We start from the raw sequence: 17,033 nt of genomic DNA on the forward strand, positions 1-17,033 counted from the left end.
ATCGTGAGGGAGAGGGTGGGGGGGGCGCGGTCTCCATGGCAACGCGCCCCGCGTCACGTGGGCGCCGCGCGCGGCTTCCGGCCGCCCTCTCACCCCAAGATGGCGGCGCCCGTGGGGCCGGTGAAGTTTTGGAAGCCGGGTGAGGCGTGTGGGGGTGCGGGGCCCCGAGCCCCGCCGCGGGCTGCCCGCGCTGGGGGCTGGGGGGAATGGAGCCCTGCTGGCCGCGGTGAGGGGTGTGGGGGGCAGAGCTGCGAGCTGCCTGGCCGCGGTGAGGGGCGCGGCGCTGCCCCTCTCGGCTCTTTGGGGTCGCTGGCGCATTTACAGTGAAGGGCAGTGAGGCTCTGAAAGGACTCGAGAACGTGTCTTGCGAGGAGCGGCGGGGGCAGCTGGGTTTGCTTAGTCTCCAGAAGAGGAGGTTTAGGGGTGACCTCGTCGCTCGCTGCTGACAGGAGGCTGTGCTGGGGTGCGAGCCGGTCCCTTCTGCGGTGTCTGCCGGCAGAGAACCGGGGGAAACAGCCTTAAACTGAGACACCGCAGGTTCCCATCAGCTATTATGATTTTTATTTCACTCTTCGGGTGGTCAGGCATTGGAATAATTTGCCCAGGGAGGTGGTGGAGTCACCATCCGTGAGGGTTTTTAAGGGGCGTCTGAGGCTGGCGCTGGGTGATGTGGTTTGGGGGTTACAGCGGCGGTGCAGGGTGGTGTTGGGCTGGGTGGTGGTGAAGGTCTTTTCCAACCGTGATGATTCAGTGAGGGCAGTGGGGACATGGCTGTCCCCTCACTGCCAAAGCCCAGGGGGTGTGTGTGGCTCCAGCTGGTGCTGCCCGGTACGGGGGGGCAGGGGAGGGGATGGAGTGCGTGGTTTGTGGGTGTGCTGCCCTTTGCGGGGTCTGCAGGGAGTGTGAAGTGTGCAGGGGAATCCCCAGGAGTTCTGAGGGAGGAGTGAAATCCTGGCCATGGGTGGGAATAGCCGTGGTTAACACCAGGGAGAACAGTGATTATTGATTTGTGGTAAGACTGCTTGGCAGCTCTGAAAAGGACTAACCTTGTAACAGTGGGAGAAGTACAAGCAAGGAAATCCTACAAAACAGGGGAAGCCTCCTCTTTGCTCTCAGACTTTCCCGTTGAATCTGCAGCTGGAGATGACCCTTTCTGTTACTGAGATGAGTTTTTGTTTCTGGTTCACTTGAGTGATTCCACAGTTTCAGATGTCAGTAGTTTTGTGATAATTTGCAGCAGGAATAAGTTAAGTTTCAGTTCCTGAAGTTGAAGTGAGTGGCATATCCCTTTTTATTGTAAGGTAATATTTCCATTGCTTTCACAGAAAACTTGTTTGTTTTTTTTAATGTGCTGCCACCCATGATTCCTGTTTGTATGCAACATATTTATTTTGGCTGTATTGTGATACACCAGGCAGAAGTGTGTTGTTCCAGTTCAAATTCCCTCCTGTTGTGTAGGCTCAGAAGGTCCTGGTGTCAGTGTCTCGGAGGAGAGGCAGAGCCCTGCTGAGAGCAGCGCTGTCACTGTCATCTACAACCCTTATGCTTCCCTCTCCATTGAACAGCAAAGGCAAAAGCTGCCTGTTTTTAAGGTACAGGAGTTCTTTTTGATACATTAAATGCAATGTATGATTCCTGGTTCTTGTGTCTTTTATTTTTTTTTTTGAAAGAACAGTATAAAATCACTTTGCAACATAAATAACAAATTTATGGCTTTGCTCTCTATTTACTGGAATTTATTGTCCTGTTTGGCAACTGTAAATGTCAGTTCTAAGGGCTTTGTTGATGGATGTTATTTACTATATGCTGTACATGTCATTTATAGATTTTAAAGGACTGTTTAGCTTTTGGCAGTGAACTCCATGTAACAAGAAGTTTCTTCATCTGCCAGATATGTAAATATTGTAATTTTAATAGTTTTCCTATTTTTGTACAATCTGCTTTTTATGTTTAAATGTCATCTTCTCTTTCAGCTAAGAAATCACATACTTTACCTAGTGGAGAACTACCAGACCCTGGTGATTATTGGGGAAACAGGATGTGGGAAATCAACACAGATTCCACAAGTAAGTGTCTGTTAGGTTGCTGAAATCAGGTAGTCCTTCAGGGGATTTTACATGGAATATTGAGCAGAACCAGGTAATTTTACATGGAATATTGAGCAGAACCAGGTAGAGTGTGAGGAGCTAACACCTTGGTGTAACCACAGCATGACCAGTGTCTCTGTTATCCCCTCTGTTTGCAGTACCTGGCAGAGGCTGGCTGGACAGCTGAAGGAAGAGTTGTTGGGGTGACACAGCCCCGTCGCGTCGCTGCTGTTTCGGTGAGTGTCCCCGTCCTCCCAGTCTGTTGGCATTCTACCTCCAGTTTATCAGCAGGTTTGGCTGATAGCAGGAATCTGCACAAGCTCCTGAAGGAAAAGATATTTCTGCTTGTCTTTCTCTAAGATCTGCTGGTGTTACACACCAAATTCAGCCTGATTAGTGGGTCTGGCCAACATTTCAGCATTCCAGGACTGCAGATGTAGAAGCTTTGAAGTAAAATTGACTGTGTCAGCAGAACTGTGTGCAGAAGTTAGGGCTGAGCTGTGATTGACTCAGGACTAGAACTGTGCTTGTGTGACCCTCAAATTCTTTCACAAGGTGAAACAGTGATGTAAATCTGCATATGGTTATGCAGCCAGTGGAAGGAACAAGAGGTTGTGTACCTCTTCCTAGCAATTCATAACTAGATTTTGAATATTTTTTTCTCTGTTTGTTTTTGTTGTTTTTATGGGGTGTGGGTTTTTTGGTTTCTCCTTGTAAAAATGTCAGGCAGAAGGAGAAAAAGTTTTATTGTAGGAAATTTTTGCATATACATATTTTGTCTTAACACCATCTGGATGTGCTGCGAGGGGGAAAAGGAGATGCTGAGGGCAATGACTTCTCTCTGGTAGCAGCGTGCACAGAAAGCATCCACTGCTCCTTTGTCTTCACAGCTGCTGCCAGGCTCTCATTTGAGTGAAGTTTCTGCTGCAGCATTCTTTTTTTACAGAGAGCTGAGGTGCCATTTTGTAACCCTCATTTTGCCTGTTCTGTCTAATATAGTAAATGGTATCTCCAACACACCAGCATGTACCTTGGTAAATACTGTAGAATCCAGTATTCCTTGACCAGATCCAGCCTGGCTAAGGGGACAGTCTCTAGCAGTGCTCTGCATCCTATGCTTTGGGCAGTCTGCCTGCAGTGTCCTCCCTTTTCTCCTTCATAGGGCATCCAGCTGACAGAGCACAAGTTCTACAGGAGATGTTGTGAGTGCTGCAATGATTTCTCACAGCAAACTCACTTCTCTTTTCTCTTTCATGTCTTAATGCGGCATTTTTAAGCCTAAAATAGAAAGATTATTCCATTCAGGCTTAGTACATGCACACAGCAGGGTTTTTCTTTGAGACTGTTGTTGCAGACTGCCTGGACTGTGGCTGTTACTGGAGATGGGAAATATAACTGATGATTTATTGCTTTGTCCTGAACTGAAAATGATATTTTATTTTAATAGGCGACTTATCTCCTCTCCCATGCAGAGCATGGGGGTTGTTAGAAATAAAGATAGGTAGCTGCAAAGATAAAAAGCACATAGTTTAGAAATTCCTGCACTTCTGCTTGCATTACCCAGATTGACAATTATTCTGAGTTCTTGGGCTGAAAATGACAGGGAGGATAAGATTCCAAGTGAAATCATGAATTCACTGCCTGTAGGTATGGGTTAGAGTGTCATTCAAATGACTGACACTAACTTGTGGTTGGATTTCTGCAGGGACTAATTCATGTATTGTGGAGTTTTATTGTGTCTTTAGGTGTCTTTGTGGTTTGGAATGACACAAGGCTGAAGGGTGCTGAGCTGTTTGTTGCTTATGAGGATCTCTTTTCTCAGGTTGCAGGCCGAGTTGCTGATGAGAGAGGTGCAGTGCTGGGACATGAGGTTGGATATTGTATCCGCTTTGATGACTGCACAGACCCTCAGGCTACAAGAATTAAGGTGAAACACAAACAGAATGTGGTTACTCTGAAGGGATTAGTTGAAACTCTTCAAGTATTTTTGCAAAATTAATCAGAACCTTGTGATGCCCACTCAAGAGAATAGGTAACATTTCGTTTTCCCAGGTGGGTACCCCAAAACTGTGCTTGAAATGGCTGTGGCAATCCAAACCTTAATAAAGTTAGTATCTATTCTATTCTGATAGTCAAGCACCATTTTAAATCTAGAGGACAATTTCAGGGTATGGCCAGCTGTTGGTACAGTGCTGGTGTGACCTGTGTGTCACTCAAAGTCATAGGGAAAGGCTGCAGTGAATCACAGATTAAAAGTATCCTCCTCTAACAATAGATTTTGATTAAAACCACAGATAAAACCCAAGATGAGTAGGCTGAGAGATAATTTGGTGGATTAAATAGCAACATTACAGCTGTTTTTCAGTGCTGTGAGCAATGTGAGTGTTGCTTGTGTTTCTGCAGAAGAGGACTTGCTTTAGTTGTGCTGGAATAGCAATGATGGTGAATGAGACAATTGGCTTTGTGATTTTTTTTCAGAGGCTGGTGTTCTTTTACAGTGAAAGAAATGGAGATATTTGTTCCTTAAATAGAGCTGAATTTAATTTTTTAAGCATGATTATTCATTTAGAGTTGGAAATTTGGAGGATTTTACCATCAGTTCTTACTTAGTTCAAGACCACAGTTGCAATCACAGTGTAATTTGATAGATCATTAGAAAATTAAAGGCCAAGAAACATTCAGGCAAAAGCCTACAAAAGCATCAATAAAAATCACAGTTAGTGGAGACTATATGATAAGGATGTTTTACATTTTTTTAAATTTAATTTACTTCTAGTTTCTAACTGATGGTATGCTGGTGAGGGAAATGATGGCTGATCCTTTATTAACAAGATACAGGTAAGAAAACATAGAATGAGTGCTTTCTTCAGAAATTTGGTAAAACTTGGTAAAAACCTGCTTTTTCCAAGCAATTATGATAGCAGTTTTTATAAATTATTAGTGGCTATTAAAAATTAAATATCAAAAAAGTGAAAATTATTGTAGAAGTCTGACTTCTTTATGTTGTAAAAACAACAGTTTTTATCAACAGCATGTTGTTGTTAGCTGTTCATTGCAACACCAAAACCAGCAGGATTTGATCCTGTAGTTTTGAGATGAAAGCTAAGGGGGCCTTATGGAGTCTGAATTGTTTAATTTCCTAATTTAAAATTATTTTTTCTACCTTATACTAATTTTAAAAATCAACAACAAACAGACTTTTCTGATATCCAGAAAACCTGTGCAGTACAGACTTTTTTTCTTCTACTCCTTTCCAAAAACTAGCCTGAATAGAGAACAGTGTGTATGTCCCATGTGATGTCAGGTACATTTTTCTCCCTGCTTTGCTGCTGCAAGCTTTTTGAACTTCCCCAATTCTGTAAGTGGCTGTGAACAGTAATAGTCCAGCAGCAGATTTCAAATAATGGTGTTTCTAGAAGACAGGGAGACACTGATTCTAGTGTCAGTCAAGTGATTTCTGAAACCTTACTTTTCTGTTTTTTTCACAGTGTTCTCATGCTGGATGAAGCTCATGAAAGGACTCTTTATACAGACATTGCCATTGGCTTGCTAAAAAAGGTAATTCTTTTTTAATTCACTGTAATTCTGTAATTTTACTTTGGTAATTTTAATACAGCTCTCTGTAACTGTTTTAATTTTCATCCTTTTCATTCAACCTCTGATCCTGATGGCTGGTAATTGAGGGAGTGTGATTGCTGCTTCCTCATTTAGGGAGTGTGATTGCTGCTTCTTCATTTATCCTGCAGCCTGTTGTACATACCCAGCTATTTACTTTGGTCATCTGACATTGAAGATCCTCTGTCTCTTTTCTCTGATGCTGAAATATCTCCTTAGCTGATAGTTCCAAAAATACACTGTTGATTCTGCTGCTGCTGATCACGTGAAATGATCTGATTGGGGCTTGTTGCTGACTTTCAGCCTGCTAAAGATCTGACACCCACCAGAAATCAAGAGTAAATTAAAATAACTGACTGAATGCCCTTAAAATAAATACATAAAACTCCAAACAGTCATTGGGTTCTTAGACCTGTGGGGTGATATGGCTGCTTCATTCATCACCTGTCTTGTGGTTTAAAGTAGTTTTACAGAGAGGTTTCTGGCAATCTGGATTCTCTAAATCTTTACTCTAGTCTTGTATTTCAGTTTTAACTCTGGGTGTTGTTGGTCTCTCCCAGGTTCAGAAGAAGCGTGGGGATCTTCGCCTGATTGTGGCTTCAGCCACCTTGGATGCCGAGGTACTGCTCAGAGATTTGGGTTGAAATCAGGTGACATTAGGTGACACCTCCACTGCTATTCATGTACAGCTTATCCTCTGTGCTGCTTGAGTGGTTGCAGGAAAAAATCTGCTGTAGTTAGTTGCTCTTTTTGGTTTTCATGTTCTCTTAGCAAACTGTTTTGGATGTGAATTTAAATATGAATCTGCTTTTTATGTACTGATATCTTTTTTCTCCTTATTTGTATTCTTTACAGAAATATGTTCTCTTGGCTTAATTTATTAAGAGATGTTGATTTAGCTCAGTTTTGCTGATAGAAATAATCTGAGGCAACTATAGACAAGTAAAAAATAAGTGATAAATTAATAGATTTAATTTCAGTGAGATGTTACTAGATCCCTGATTCACTTGTGGCCTGTGGACACTTATGTAAACTTAGTAAAAACATCATTAATTTAATTTTGAGTAGGAAGAGAAGAGGAACTCTTAGAGCTGAGCAGTGTTTTACTCAGCCTTGTGCTCTGCTTGTAGCAGCAGCAACAGGAGGTGCTGTTTAGGGAGGGCACGTGAGGCTGTGCACCTGCTGTGGGTCTGTTCAGCCTGAGCTGCCTCAGCATCTGCAGCAGTTGTAGTACAGATATTAGTCAGCACCTGCCTGCTGCCTCCCTCTGCTATGTGTTTATGGACCTGCTGTTTGTTCATTTGTCTTTGAATCTCCAGCACACCATGAGTAATTTTCAGGAGTTTGCCACCTGCTGTATAATGAAGTACTTGGGCTAATTCTTTCAAACCTGTTAGTTTCATCAAGGATCTCCCAGTTCTTGTACTGGGGATTTGTGTTTAAAAAAACCACCCCCAAAACCAGCTTTACATTTACTTTGTCACCTTTGATTCTGTAAACTTCAGCTGTGTCTTCTCAGCCTTGTGCTCCCCGAGCACACCTTTTCAGTCTCTCCTGCTATGGCAGCTCTTCCATCTCCTATATCATGTTCTTTCCTCTTCTCCACTTTTCCTAACTGCTCTGTCTTTAATAAGATGTGGTGCTGAGAGCTTGCATGTGGCACTGAAGGTGTGGGCACACAGAGATGTCCTTCAGTGACAAATACCATATGCCATGAATGTTGGTAGATGCTGTGCTTTGGTGATGTTTGCACTGCTCTCTATTCTGTACATTACAATACAAAATTTTAACAGCTAGAAACCACATTTCAAATAGATGACAATCTAAAATGAGTTAATATGAGCAAAATGATTGGTATGACTATATAAATATTTTTTTTAATACAGAGAGTTGATGGTTATCTCTGCAATGCTCATAAAAGTTGACATGAATTATATGGGTTCTTAAGTTCCATCTTTTGTTGTTATTTATTGAAAATACTTCATGACAATAGATCTAAATTTATGAAGGTGTCTCACAATGCATAAATCAAAAACTTTCATAAATAATGTCTAACTCTGCTTTTACAAAGTGAAATCTTGGTGTTCAGTAAGTGCTGTAAAATTTACTCACTCACCCAAAAATGGATGAGAATATGCAGGCCCCACACAAACCTTTTTGCACCAATTATTTCTAAGTTCTTCTCAGCTTTGACTTTGCTAATTTGATAGATTAACTTGCAGTTAAGAGTTTATCTTTTTTTTCCAGATGTAGCGGGTGATATAATTAATTTTATTTCCCTTTCAAAATTTTACTTCTCAAAGTAATGAGACATTGCAACACTATTTGTGCTAAATGCCTGAACCCCAGACAGAATAGAAGGCAACAAAATCAAATTTTGATATTTTTCAATTGACACTGTCATATTGATCAAGTAAACATCCAAGCAGTAGTAATTTAACTTCTTCATGTCTTCAGGTTTTTCTCACCATTCCTTTAAATATCAAACTGAAAGTGTTTGTTTTTATTTTAATGTAGAAATTCAGAGATTTCTTTAATCAAAATGATACCGGTGACCCCAGCAAAGACACCAGTGTGATCCTCACTGTTGAGGGGAGGACGTTTCCAGTGGACATCTTTTACCTGCAGAGGTGTGTTCCTGTCTGGTCTTGGCAGTAGTGACACTGTGCAACTGTGCTATCATTTTGTCTAGGTTAGGGCTCTGCTGTCCCAAAGCTGCTCTGTTTGTCCCTGCTGGAGAGGAGTCTGTACCTATTTTTCTGCTCATGTCTCTGCTGTTTTCTCTCCCCATAGCCCTGTTCCTGACTATATCAAATCAACTGTGGAAACTACAATGAAAATTCACCAGATGGAGAATGATGGTGATATACTGGCATTTTTAACTGGTCAGGTATAGACATAAGCAATTTTTTTTTGCTTTACAGTGCTGTATTGTGAGCTTTGCAAAGCTGTCTCAGTCTCCTGAGGTTTTCCTTAGTTGTGCTTACTTTATTCTCAGTAAAGATGACAAGCATTTCTCTATTGATGGGAGCAAAACTAGGCCAGTCCCAAAGATGTGAAGACAGTATATGGCCTGAATTTATCAAAGCTCGTGATGGATGATAGTTTTTGTCATTTAATGCTGTATTTCTCAGCCTTGTTAGTGAGTGGAATTCTGTGTGGTTTGCTAGTGCAAGTCACACATATCCAATTGTTAAATTGACAGTGAGTCATCATTAATAGTTAGGGCAAATGGAATTTCCATTTGTTAGGCTTAACATCTGAAGTGTTTGACAGAAAAACAAATTGCCATGAGATCAAAATGTACTGGTCTCTTCTGCTCTATTTGTGCTTGTCAGCTCGCTTTGCAGCTGGGAAGAGCAAATGGGAGGCAACTCATTTCTCCAGAGAGGAGCTACCTTGAAGAGCTTCAGTAACATCTTGCATATTTTCAAAAGCAATTCCTCACCCCCTTTATTGATTTAACTTTTGACATATGAATTTGGTATTTCATTAGGCAGTGTTTGAACATTTTGTTTTCTGTCTTTAAGAGTGAGATGCCACAGCTGAGATTAAACATGAAGCTGAGCAAGAGGTGTCAGTGCTGTTCCTGTGCCATTCCTGATCCAGGCCCACAGCATTCTGCTCTGCCAAAATATTTTGGCCTCCCATTTTGCTCTCACCAGTTGAGATAGACATGAAAATTAACTTGCTTCCCTCTTAAGCTTGGTTCAGTCTTTCCCCATGATTTTGCTCATGTGTTTGTGATATGACATTGACTTAAATAACAGTGAACACAAACATGTATATAAGGCTTTATTTGTTATTAATAGCAATGTATCTTAAGAATATTAGAGCATGGAGTGAGCTAGTCAAAGTCCTAGAGTTTGGACAATTACAATGGTATTATTTGGTGCAGTTTCTGTATCTAGGTGACAGGAATATGCTGTTGCAGTGCCACCTCTCTCACTGTGTGCCCTGTGCTGCTCTGGCTGCAGGAGGAAGTGGAGACTGTTGTTTCCATGCTCATAGAACAGGCTCGGGCCCTGGCTCGCACTGGGATGAAGAAGCACCTCCGTGTTCTGCCCATGTATGCTGGGCTGCCTTCTGCTGAGCAGCTGAAAGTGTTTGAGAGAGTCCCTCACACTGTCAGGAAGGTGAGCTCTGGTGTCTGTCTCCATTTCCACCACCCAGAAAGGTGTCTGCAGCACACAGATTGCATTTATCAGGTTCACATCATGGGACTATTGCAGATGCTGCTTTGAGGGAGGCTTTCTGCATCTCCCATCAGTGCCTGCCAGCTTTCAGACTGGGAACCAAGAACATGTTCCCTGGCTTCCCTTATCATCTTTGATCACTCCTAGATGTGTCAGTTCCAACTCTCTGCCTCATCAACTCTGCAATTTTTAAGTGTCTCCATACAAGTTTGTATTTGTTTTCTTACCCTCTGAACTCCTTTGCTTTTACCTTTTACTTTCTTTTTGTGATCTAAATGTCCATGACTGTTTTCCACCAGTAGTAGTAAAATTAGTGACAGAGTGGGTAAGTGCTATATTTTCATGTAAAGAACAAGTTCAAACTTACTTGATTTTAGTGGAAAAAAAAAGCTCTGTTTTGACTTCTGCAAGTCTTGTTTGGACACTTAATGTCACAGAAGTATATAATTGGATGTGAATAGTGCTTTCTGCATATGCACAGCCTGTGTTGGGGCTGAAAGAAGCTGACAAAACTACACCAAGGTGACTTGTAATTCTTGTACCTGCTTTGACAAGTGAAATTGTTCATCTGCCATTGAAGAACATTTCATGTAAATACTTCTCTCCAGGATATGACATTAGTCAGTTAACTTTCAAAATTTACTTTTTAATTTAAAAACATTAGATTTCCCACTGTTGTCTGGGAACAATTATTTTTTATTATTTTAGGGCATACATATATAAATGAATCCCTGCAGGAATGCTGAATGTGGAGCTCTTAATCATCCTGTTCCCCTCCTATCCCCACCTCATTGTACAAGGAATAGCTCAGTGTAACTGAGAAGCAGAAAGAAAACATTTAGTTTGCTACATAAGAACACTTGATTTACAGTCAGTTCATCTTTTTCTCTGCAAACACTGCCAAAGATTTTCTCTGCAAACACTGCCAAGCTCTTCTTTTATGAAGAGAGAATAAATTTGAATAAGAAAGCGATGGTGAAGCTGTGAGAACTGTGCAAACTGGGCTTATTTCAAGCTGACAACTCCTGCTGCTGCTTGTACTTTATCTTTTTGTGCTCCTGAGTGTCCTGGGCCTGTCGTGGCTGGGCTCACAGGATCCTCTCTGTGCCTGCAGGTGATCGTTGCCACCAACATTGCTGAGACCTCCATCACCGTGCACGGCATCGCCTTTGTCATCGACTGCGGCTTTGTGAAGCTGCGAGCCTACAACCCCAAGACGGCCATCGAGTGCCTGGTGGTGGTGCCCGTGTCCAAAGCCTCGGCCAAGCAGCGGGCGGGGCGCGCCGGCCGCAACCGCTCCGGGAAGTGCTACCGGCTCTACACAGGTCAGCAGCCCTGCCCTCCCTGCGGGCACCCGGCTCTACACAGGTCAGCAGCCCTGCCCTCCCTGCGGGCACCCGGCTCTACACAGGTCAGCAGCCCTGCCCTCCCTGCGGGCACCCGGCTCTACACAGATCAGCAGCCCTGCCCTCCCTGCGGGCACCCGGCTCTGCACAGGGCAGCAGCCCTGCCCTCCCTGCGGGCACCCGGCTCTGCACAGGGCAGCAGCCCTGCCCTCCCTGCGGGCACCCGGCTCTGCACAGGGCAGCAGCCCTGCCCTCCCTGCGGGCACCCGGCTCTGCACAGGGCAGCAGCCCTGCCCTCCCTGCGGGCACTCGGCTCTGCACAGGTCAGCAGCCCTGCCCTCCCTGCGGGCACCGGGCTGCTCGTGCAGTGTGGGACAGGGGAAAGGCTGGGCTGGTTCGTTTTCATCCAGAGAACAGTATTTCCCTTTGTTGGTTATCGTTGTTGCTGTTACTAACGAAGGAATGGGATTACTTTTGGGTTAAGAGCGATTTATTATTTAGATAAATTAGTTTTAGAGGTTGTGAGATTTGTGAGAGTAAGTAGCTGGTTACAGTTCAAGAGTAGTCACAAGTTTCTTCCTTACAAGGTAATACATAACTTCCTAGTTATATATTTATAACTGTTTATATACTTTCTAGTTTAATGGACAGATGTTATAAGGTTTATTTTGTGTTTTTAACTTACCACTTTTACTTATTTCTACTGCACTGCAGATACTTTTGTCTAATAGGCTGCTGTTGTATGTATACACGTTTCTATTATAACTTCTAGACTCTTAACTTATTCTATATAACCTCTACACTACATATATATAATCTATATAACCTCACCCCTACATTATAAATCCTCCACTGTCTTATCAATACAGTTTCTCACTTAAGGTATATTCTTACTTACAACTATAGAAACATAAGTTTATGATTGTTCTTTTTAATATCTGTGTATTGGATTTTTACGTCAATTTAAGCTTCTTCTAAGGCTGTAAATCAAATTCTTTAGTATCTGTGGAAGTTTCTGTTTTTCTGATCCCACAGTTGTTCCTCTGTCTAGTTTAGAAATACCTTGTTCTTATGTGCTAGGTGTTAGAAACTGAATCTTTTTATGACTCAGAAGCACAAATGGGGCAGTCAGCAGCTAGAAACACGAAATGTTAATGCAGCTCTTAAAAGTGGTGAGCTTATGAAGAAGTTTGGTCTTTAAGGATTTTGGTTTCTGAGCAGTTTCAGCTTTTAATACTTACCAGTATTATAAGCTCTCTTCTCTGACTGAAGTCTTTATAGACCTTGCATTTAACAAAAGGGCTCTGGAAATCTTTTAGGTAACTCAGAGAAAACTTCATGTCTCTTTTTTTCCTAGGAATAGCTGCCAACACCAAAGTCTTCCCTTGAATCAATGACCCTGGCAGTGCACAAAAATTGCTGTTACAAATAAATCTCTTGGCCACCTCACACTATCCAGAGAGCTGCAGTCAAAGTGTCTGTTCTCAGCTGCTTAATGAGAAAAGGCTTTGCAGCTGAACACTCCCTTTGCTGATGGGCTTCAGGCCCCCTCTGGTTTTACTGGAGCTCTGAGATGTTGGAGATGAAGCATTTTCCTTTAAATGTGTATGTGCTTGCCAGCAGTTGCCACATTAAACCAAGCCATGATTTATGCCCTGAATTTATATGTATCCAGTAAGAATCAGGAGACAATATGTGCTGCACAATATCCCAAGCTTACATAGCTTTGTGAGTGTTTTACTGGAGAAACCATGACTACACTGAAGATATTTTTGTGTGCTCAAGAGCTGGTCTAGGGAGTGCTTTAAGAAGTGTTCAAAGGAGGAAAAAATAAAAAAGAAAGGAAGTAAGTGCAGAGTGAACAGCAGCAGAGAAACAGCACTGTCTTTGTCCTAGGGAATGTTTGAGATAGAAAAGGGTTCTGTAGAAATGAAAATAGTTTGGGTGAAAATGATGTAGGATGTGCCCTGTTTTTTTTACTGCAGTTAGTGGTTATTGGAGTGTTTTATCCTTACATGGAGTATTTTTCCATACTCGGACTTTATAGTGAACATGGTTTTAAAAAGGCATTGTTAAATAAATTGTTTTTCCATCCTTAATCTTTATTTAAAATATATATTTTAAACTGTTTGAGTAGTTACAAAAATAGTGTTCTTGTACTGAAAGCATGCTGCTTTGAAACTTTTCCATGTCTCTTTAAAAAAATGCCTTTTTTGTAGTATTGCACCCTGCCTTTTATTTTCTGACAAAAACATTAAACAGAAGACAAACAAAACATTTCCAGACTTCTGTGAAGAATTTATAACATTTCAAATTGAAATGTGAGTGGGTGAACTACAAAATCAAAACTGTAGCCAAAACCATTGAATTTATTTAGATAAAAATAATGTAAAATAAAGTAATTGGAGAAAGATTATCTTTAGGATAGAGATTGTCTTTTAACAGCTGTTAATTATCCATATGTGATAATATGAACTTGAAATGGGTGTGATTCTGTCGTGGTGACTGCACAGAAGGGGAGCTGCAGCTCAGCTGTGTTTTTCTCCCCCACAGAGGAGGACTTTGAGAAGCTGCCCAAGTCCACGGTGCCGGAGATGCAGCGCAGCAACCTGGCCCCTGTCATCCTGCAGCTCAAGGCTTTGGGCATTGACAACGTGCTCAGGTTCCCCTTCCTTTCGGTGAGTCCTGGGCTCTGAAGGCTGCCAGCTTCCCTTGGGCTGAAGAGAGATCAGGGGGTGACTTGGGGGTAGCCCACACCACCATTCACCATTGCCCTGCTGGTTTGGAAAGTGTAGCTCGGTGTCCCTGTTAGCGTTCAGGAACACATAATCACAGAATGATTATATGCAGGTGCTTTTATTAAAGAGCTCTGGGTGTCAGGGGTACACAGACCCAATCTGACTCCAACATGGTTTTGAGCTGAACATGTTTTATATTCTATCGTTATATAACTTACATATTAATTATTAAACTTACCTAGTTCTATTGTATACATTGATTTCATCCAAGCATGGATTTCTTGTGATCCCCCTCAAACCCCTCACATAGTTTTTTATGATTCTTTAAACAATAATGATATCTAATCACATCTAAAGTTATATCATTTATCATACACTGACTACACAGGTGCAGTTTCACATGATCTTGCAAATACAAGGCCTAACACTTCCCAGGGCCTACCTTTAACATTTTCCCAGGGCCTACTAAGCCTAACTTTCTTTCTAACTCCCCGAATTTTCTATGATTTTAAAATCTTTTAATATCATCCCTGGCAGGCAGCAAAGTGTGTTCCTGGGAACCAATAGTGCAAATAATGTGTGTGACCACTTAGAAACAACCATTTGTATTCCAGAGTTTGATGTTTCAATTTTTGAGAAGTCAGCAGAGTCTTAAAAAGACAAACTGTGAGGTTCTGTGGAATTGTAACTGCAGTCCCTTTGCACTGAATTTATGAGGGAGAAAGAGTGTGAGAGCTCTTTGTTCATTTTGCAGCAGAGTTGGTAGTTAAGGATTTTGCAGAAGAGAAAGATCTATGAATTCATGTTCTGTGCTGATAACTTCAATGAATGCACATTTTCTCTTCACAGCCACCCCCTGCACAGTCCATGGTGCAAGCTTTGGAGTTGCTGTATGCTTTAGGAGGTGAGATTTTAATGCTTTGCTTTATTTGTAGCTATATTGCAGGAGTTGTGGAAAAAAACCTGTAATTTGTATTTGGTGTTAGATGGACATTAATAAAAATTGCATTTCAGAACTGTGCTTTGAGAAAGGAGAAACACAGCTGTGACTGGTGGAAACTTTTTCTTGGTGGGTTTACAGAGTGTACCTCAGTCTCTTTTGGATTTACTGTCTTTTCTTTTTCAGATGGGTAAGCAAGCAAACAGCAGCAATGGAATTTAAACTAGAATTTAACTATTTAGATTGGGTAAATGAGTATTTTATAGCTATCTTATCTGTATTTCATTGCAATTTCATGAGAGGAAACCACCTCTTTGTCCTTGCTAGGGACAGGGCTCTGAGCTGATGAGGGTGTTTTTTCCCTGACAGATCCTCTTTGTGTTCCTTCAGTCCTTACGGAGTGGTATGAAGATAAAAATGGAGTTTGGACACTAATTAGACCAGTAGAGGAGTTAGACACTAACTTTACCTGCATCCAGTTAGACAGATTGTTACATACCTAAGACTTGGTGTGGTGGACTTCTGTTTCATGTTACTGTGCCAGCAATGGAAACATGTAACATTTGCAGATATAAATAGAAAAAGTTGTAGCAAAGGTTTGACTGTAATAACCCAGACTTTATCAAGGTTGATAGAATTGCAACTTCATTCCTTAGTGGGACTTTGAAAAGCATAGTGTGTATATTATAAATTTTCCTGTTAACACGTTGCAGTCATTATCTGATCTTGCTGTGTGTGTGCTGGAACTCTGCCTAAGCATCGTGAGTCAAATGTGATGCCTGAATTTGGGAGAGCTCAGTCTCTGGAGGCTGTGCATGAAACCCCACAGAGAGTTTGGGTAATTTTCAAACTGCCTCCTTGCTATGATTTTGAGGGTTTTACTGACAGAAGTTATTAAGAGCTAATTTAATTATAATTTTTAAAATGAATTCCAGTCTGTTCTCTGCTCTGGATTCAGGATGGGCTGGGGCTGAAAGGCATTACACTTGCTGTAGTGTAATGCTCTTCATGTTTGTGCTGTTGGTCCTGCAGCTGAGGCAAAGTTCAAACCCACAGCAAGTGAACTATTCTGATTCTATTAGCTGTGATTGCAGGATACAACCATTAACAAAAACCTTGTTAATGTAACAAACTTGTAATGAAAAGAAAATATTAGACTGACAGATCTTGAGAACATAATTCAAAGTACTTTTCTACTATTTAGCTACTGAAAAGAGTATCTTTTTAAAAATTCTGTTCTCTGTGTTACTAATCACAGCTTGTTCTCCAGTTCATTGGAGTCTGAACAACACTGTTGGCATATGGTTTGGTTTTAGGTGGTTCTGTGAGGAGCAGGGACTTGGACTTGAGCCTTATGGGTGGGTCCTTTCCAACTTGAGATAATCTTTGATTCTAAGTGTGTTCATTCTGCTTCTTTTCATTATGTTGCTGTTGGATGCTTTTAACACTCAGATCACACTGCAGTAATATGTTTTTATACACAGTTTTCAACTCCTTTTTGTGTGGTGAGTGGGATGCCTGCTGCCTAATTTTGTTTATAGGAAGAACTGTTATATTGTTGAGTTTTTTTTGACAGCTGTGTAATCTTTTTGAATGCAATAAACTAAACAAAACAGAAACTTGATGGGAGGCCAAGTAGTCAAAACTAAGCTGTGTTTGACTTCAGCTCCTTGTTTGTAGCTAATTCAAAGTTGACAATGTTTGCTCCATAATGTAAACATGAGGCAGCATAAAGGAGATTGTGTAAGTTTTGGAAGCTTCCAGAGGTTTGTGGCTCTTTTTAGACCACTCACAGATGCTGTGCTGTAACTTGTGGCAGTCTGCTCTCTTTTTATTCTCATGGAGCTGTAGCTCTGCTTGGCCAGGATTTTGCCCTGTGCTGGTTCTGCTCCATCTCGCAAAGGAGGGTTTCACTTAAGACCCTTGGTTCTTGGCAACCTCTGCAAGCTTGGAACAAGGACCTTCACAGTGGCTCAGGAATGTGTTGCAAGGATGAATTCACAGCCAAAACCACCTTAGGGAAATGGAGAGGAAAGTTCAATAAACTCACTGATTAGATGGGTGATGTTTTGGCATAAGTGTTCTGCTCGTGTAGCTTCAAAGAGCTCTTA

General features: G+C 41.6%; 1 protein-coding gene across 2 annotated transcripts in view; it reads left to right on the forward strand.

The window, feature by feature from the left end:
- Nucleotides 1-68: 68 nt before the first annotated feature.
- Nucleotides 69-17,033, forward strand: part of DHX35 (DEAH-box helicase 35) — a 29,181-nt gene continuing 12,216 nt past the window's right edge. For both annotated transcript variants that reach the window (XM_064390991.1, XM_064390992.1), the window contains exons 1-14: nt 69-139; nt 1,459-1,592; nt 1,974-2,066; nt 2,246-2,323; nt 3,910-4,014; nt 4,864-4,925; nt 5,576-5,645; nt 6,263-6,322; nt 8,220-8,332; nt 8,496-8,592; nt 9,680-9,838; nt 11,013-11,223; nt 13,798-13,922; nt 14,832-14,886. In XM_064390991.1, the coding sequence (XP_064247061.1) occupies nt 100-139; nt 1,459-1,592; nt 1,974-2,066; nt 2,246-2,323; nt 3,910-4,014; nt 4,864-4,925; nt 5,576-5,645; nt 6,263-6,322; nt 8,220-8,332; nt 8,496-8,592; nt 9,680-9,838; nt 11,013-11,223; nt 13,798-13,922; nt 14,832-14,886 (1,402 nt within the window). In that variant the 5' untranslated portion in view covers nt 69-99. The remainder of the gene's footprint in view (nt 140-1,458; nt 1,593-1,973; nt 2,067-2,245; nt 2,324-3,909; nt 4,015-4,863; nt 4,926-5,575; nt 5,646-6,262; nt 6,323-8,219; nt 8,333-8,495; nt 8,593-9,679; nt 9,839-11,012; nt 11,224-13,797; nt 13,923-14,831; nt 14,887-17,033) is intronic.

Source organism: Passer domesticus, chromosome 16 (assembly GCF_036417665.1).
Source record: "Passer domesticus isolate bPasDom1 chromosome 16, bPasDom1.hap1, whole genome shotgun sequence".
Taxonomy (NCBI): Eukaryota; Metazoa; Chordata; class Aves; order Passeriformes; family Passeridae; genus Passer; species Passer domesticus.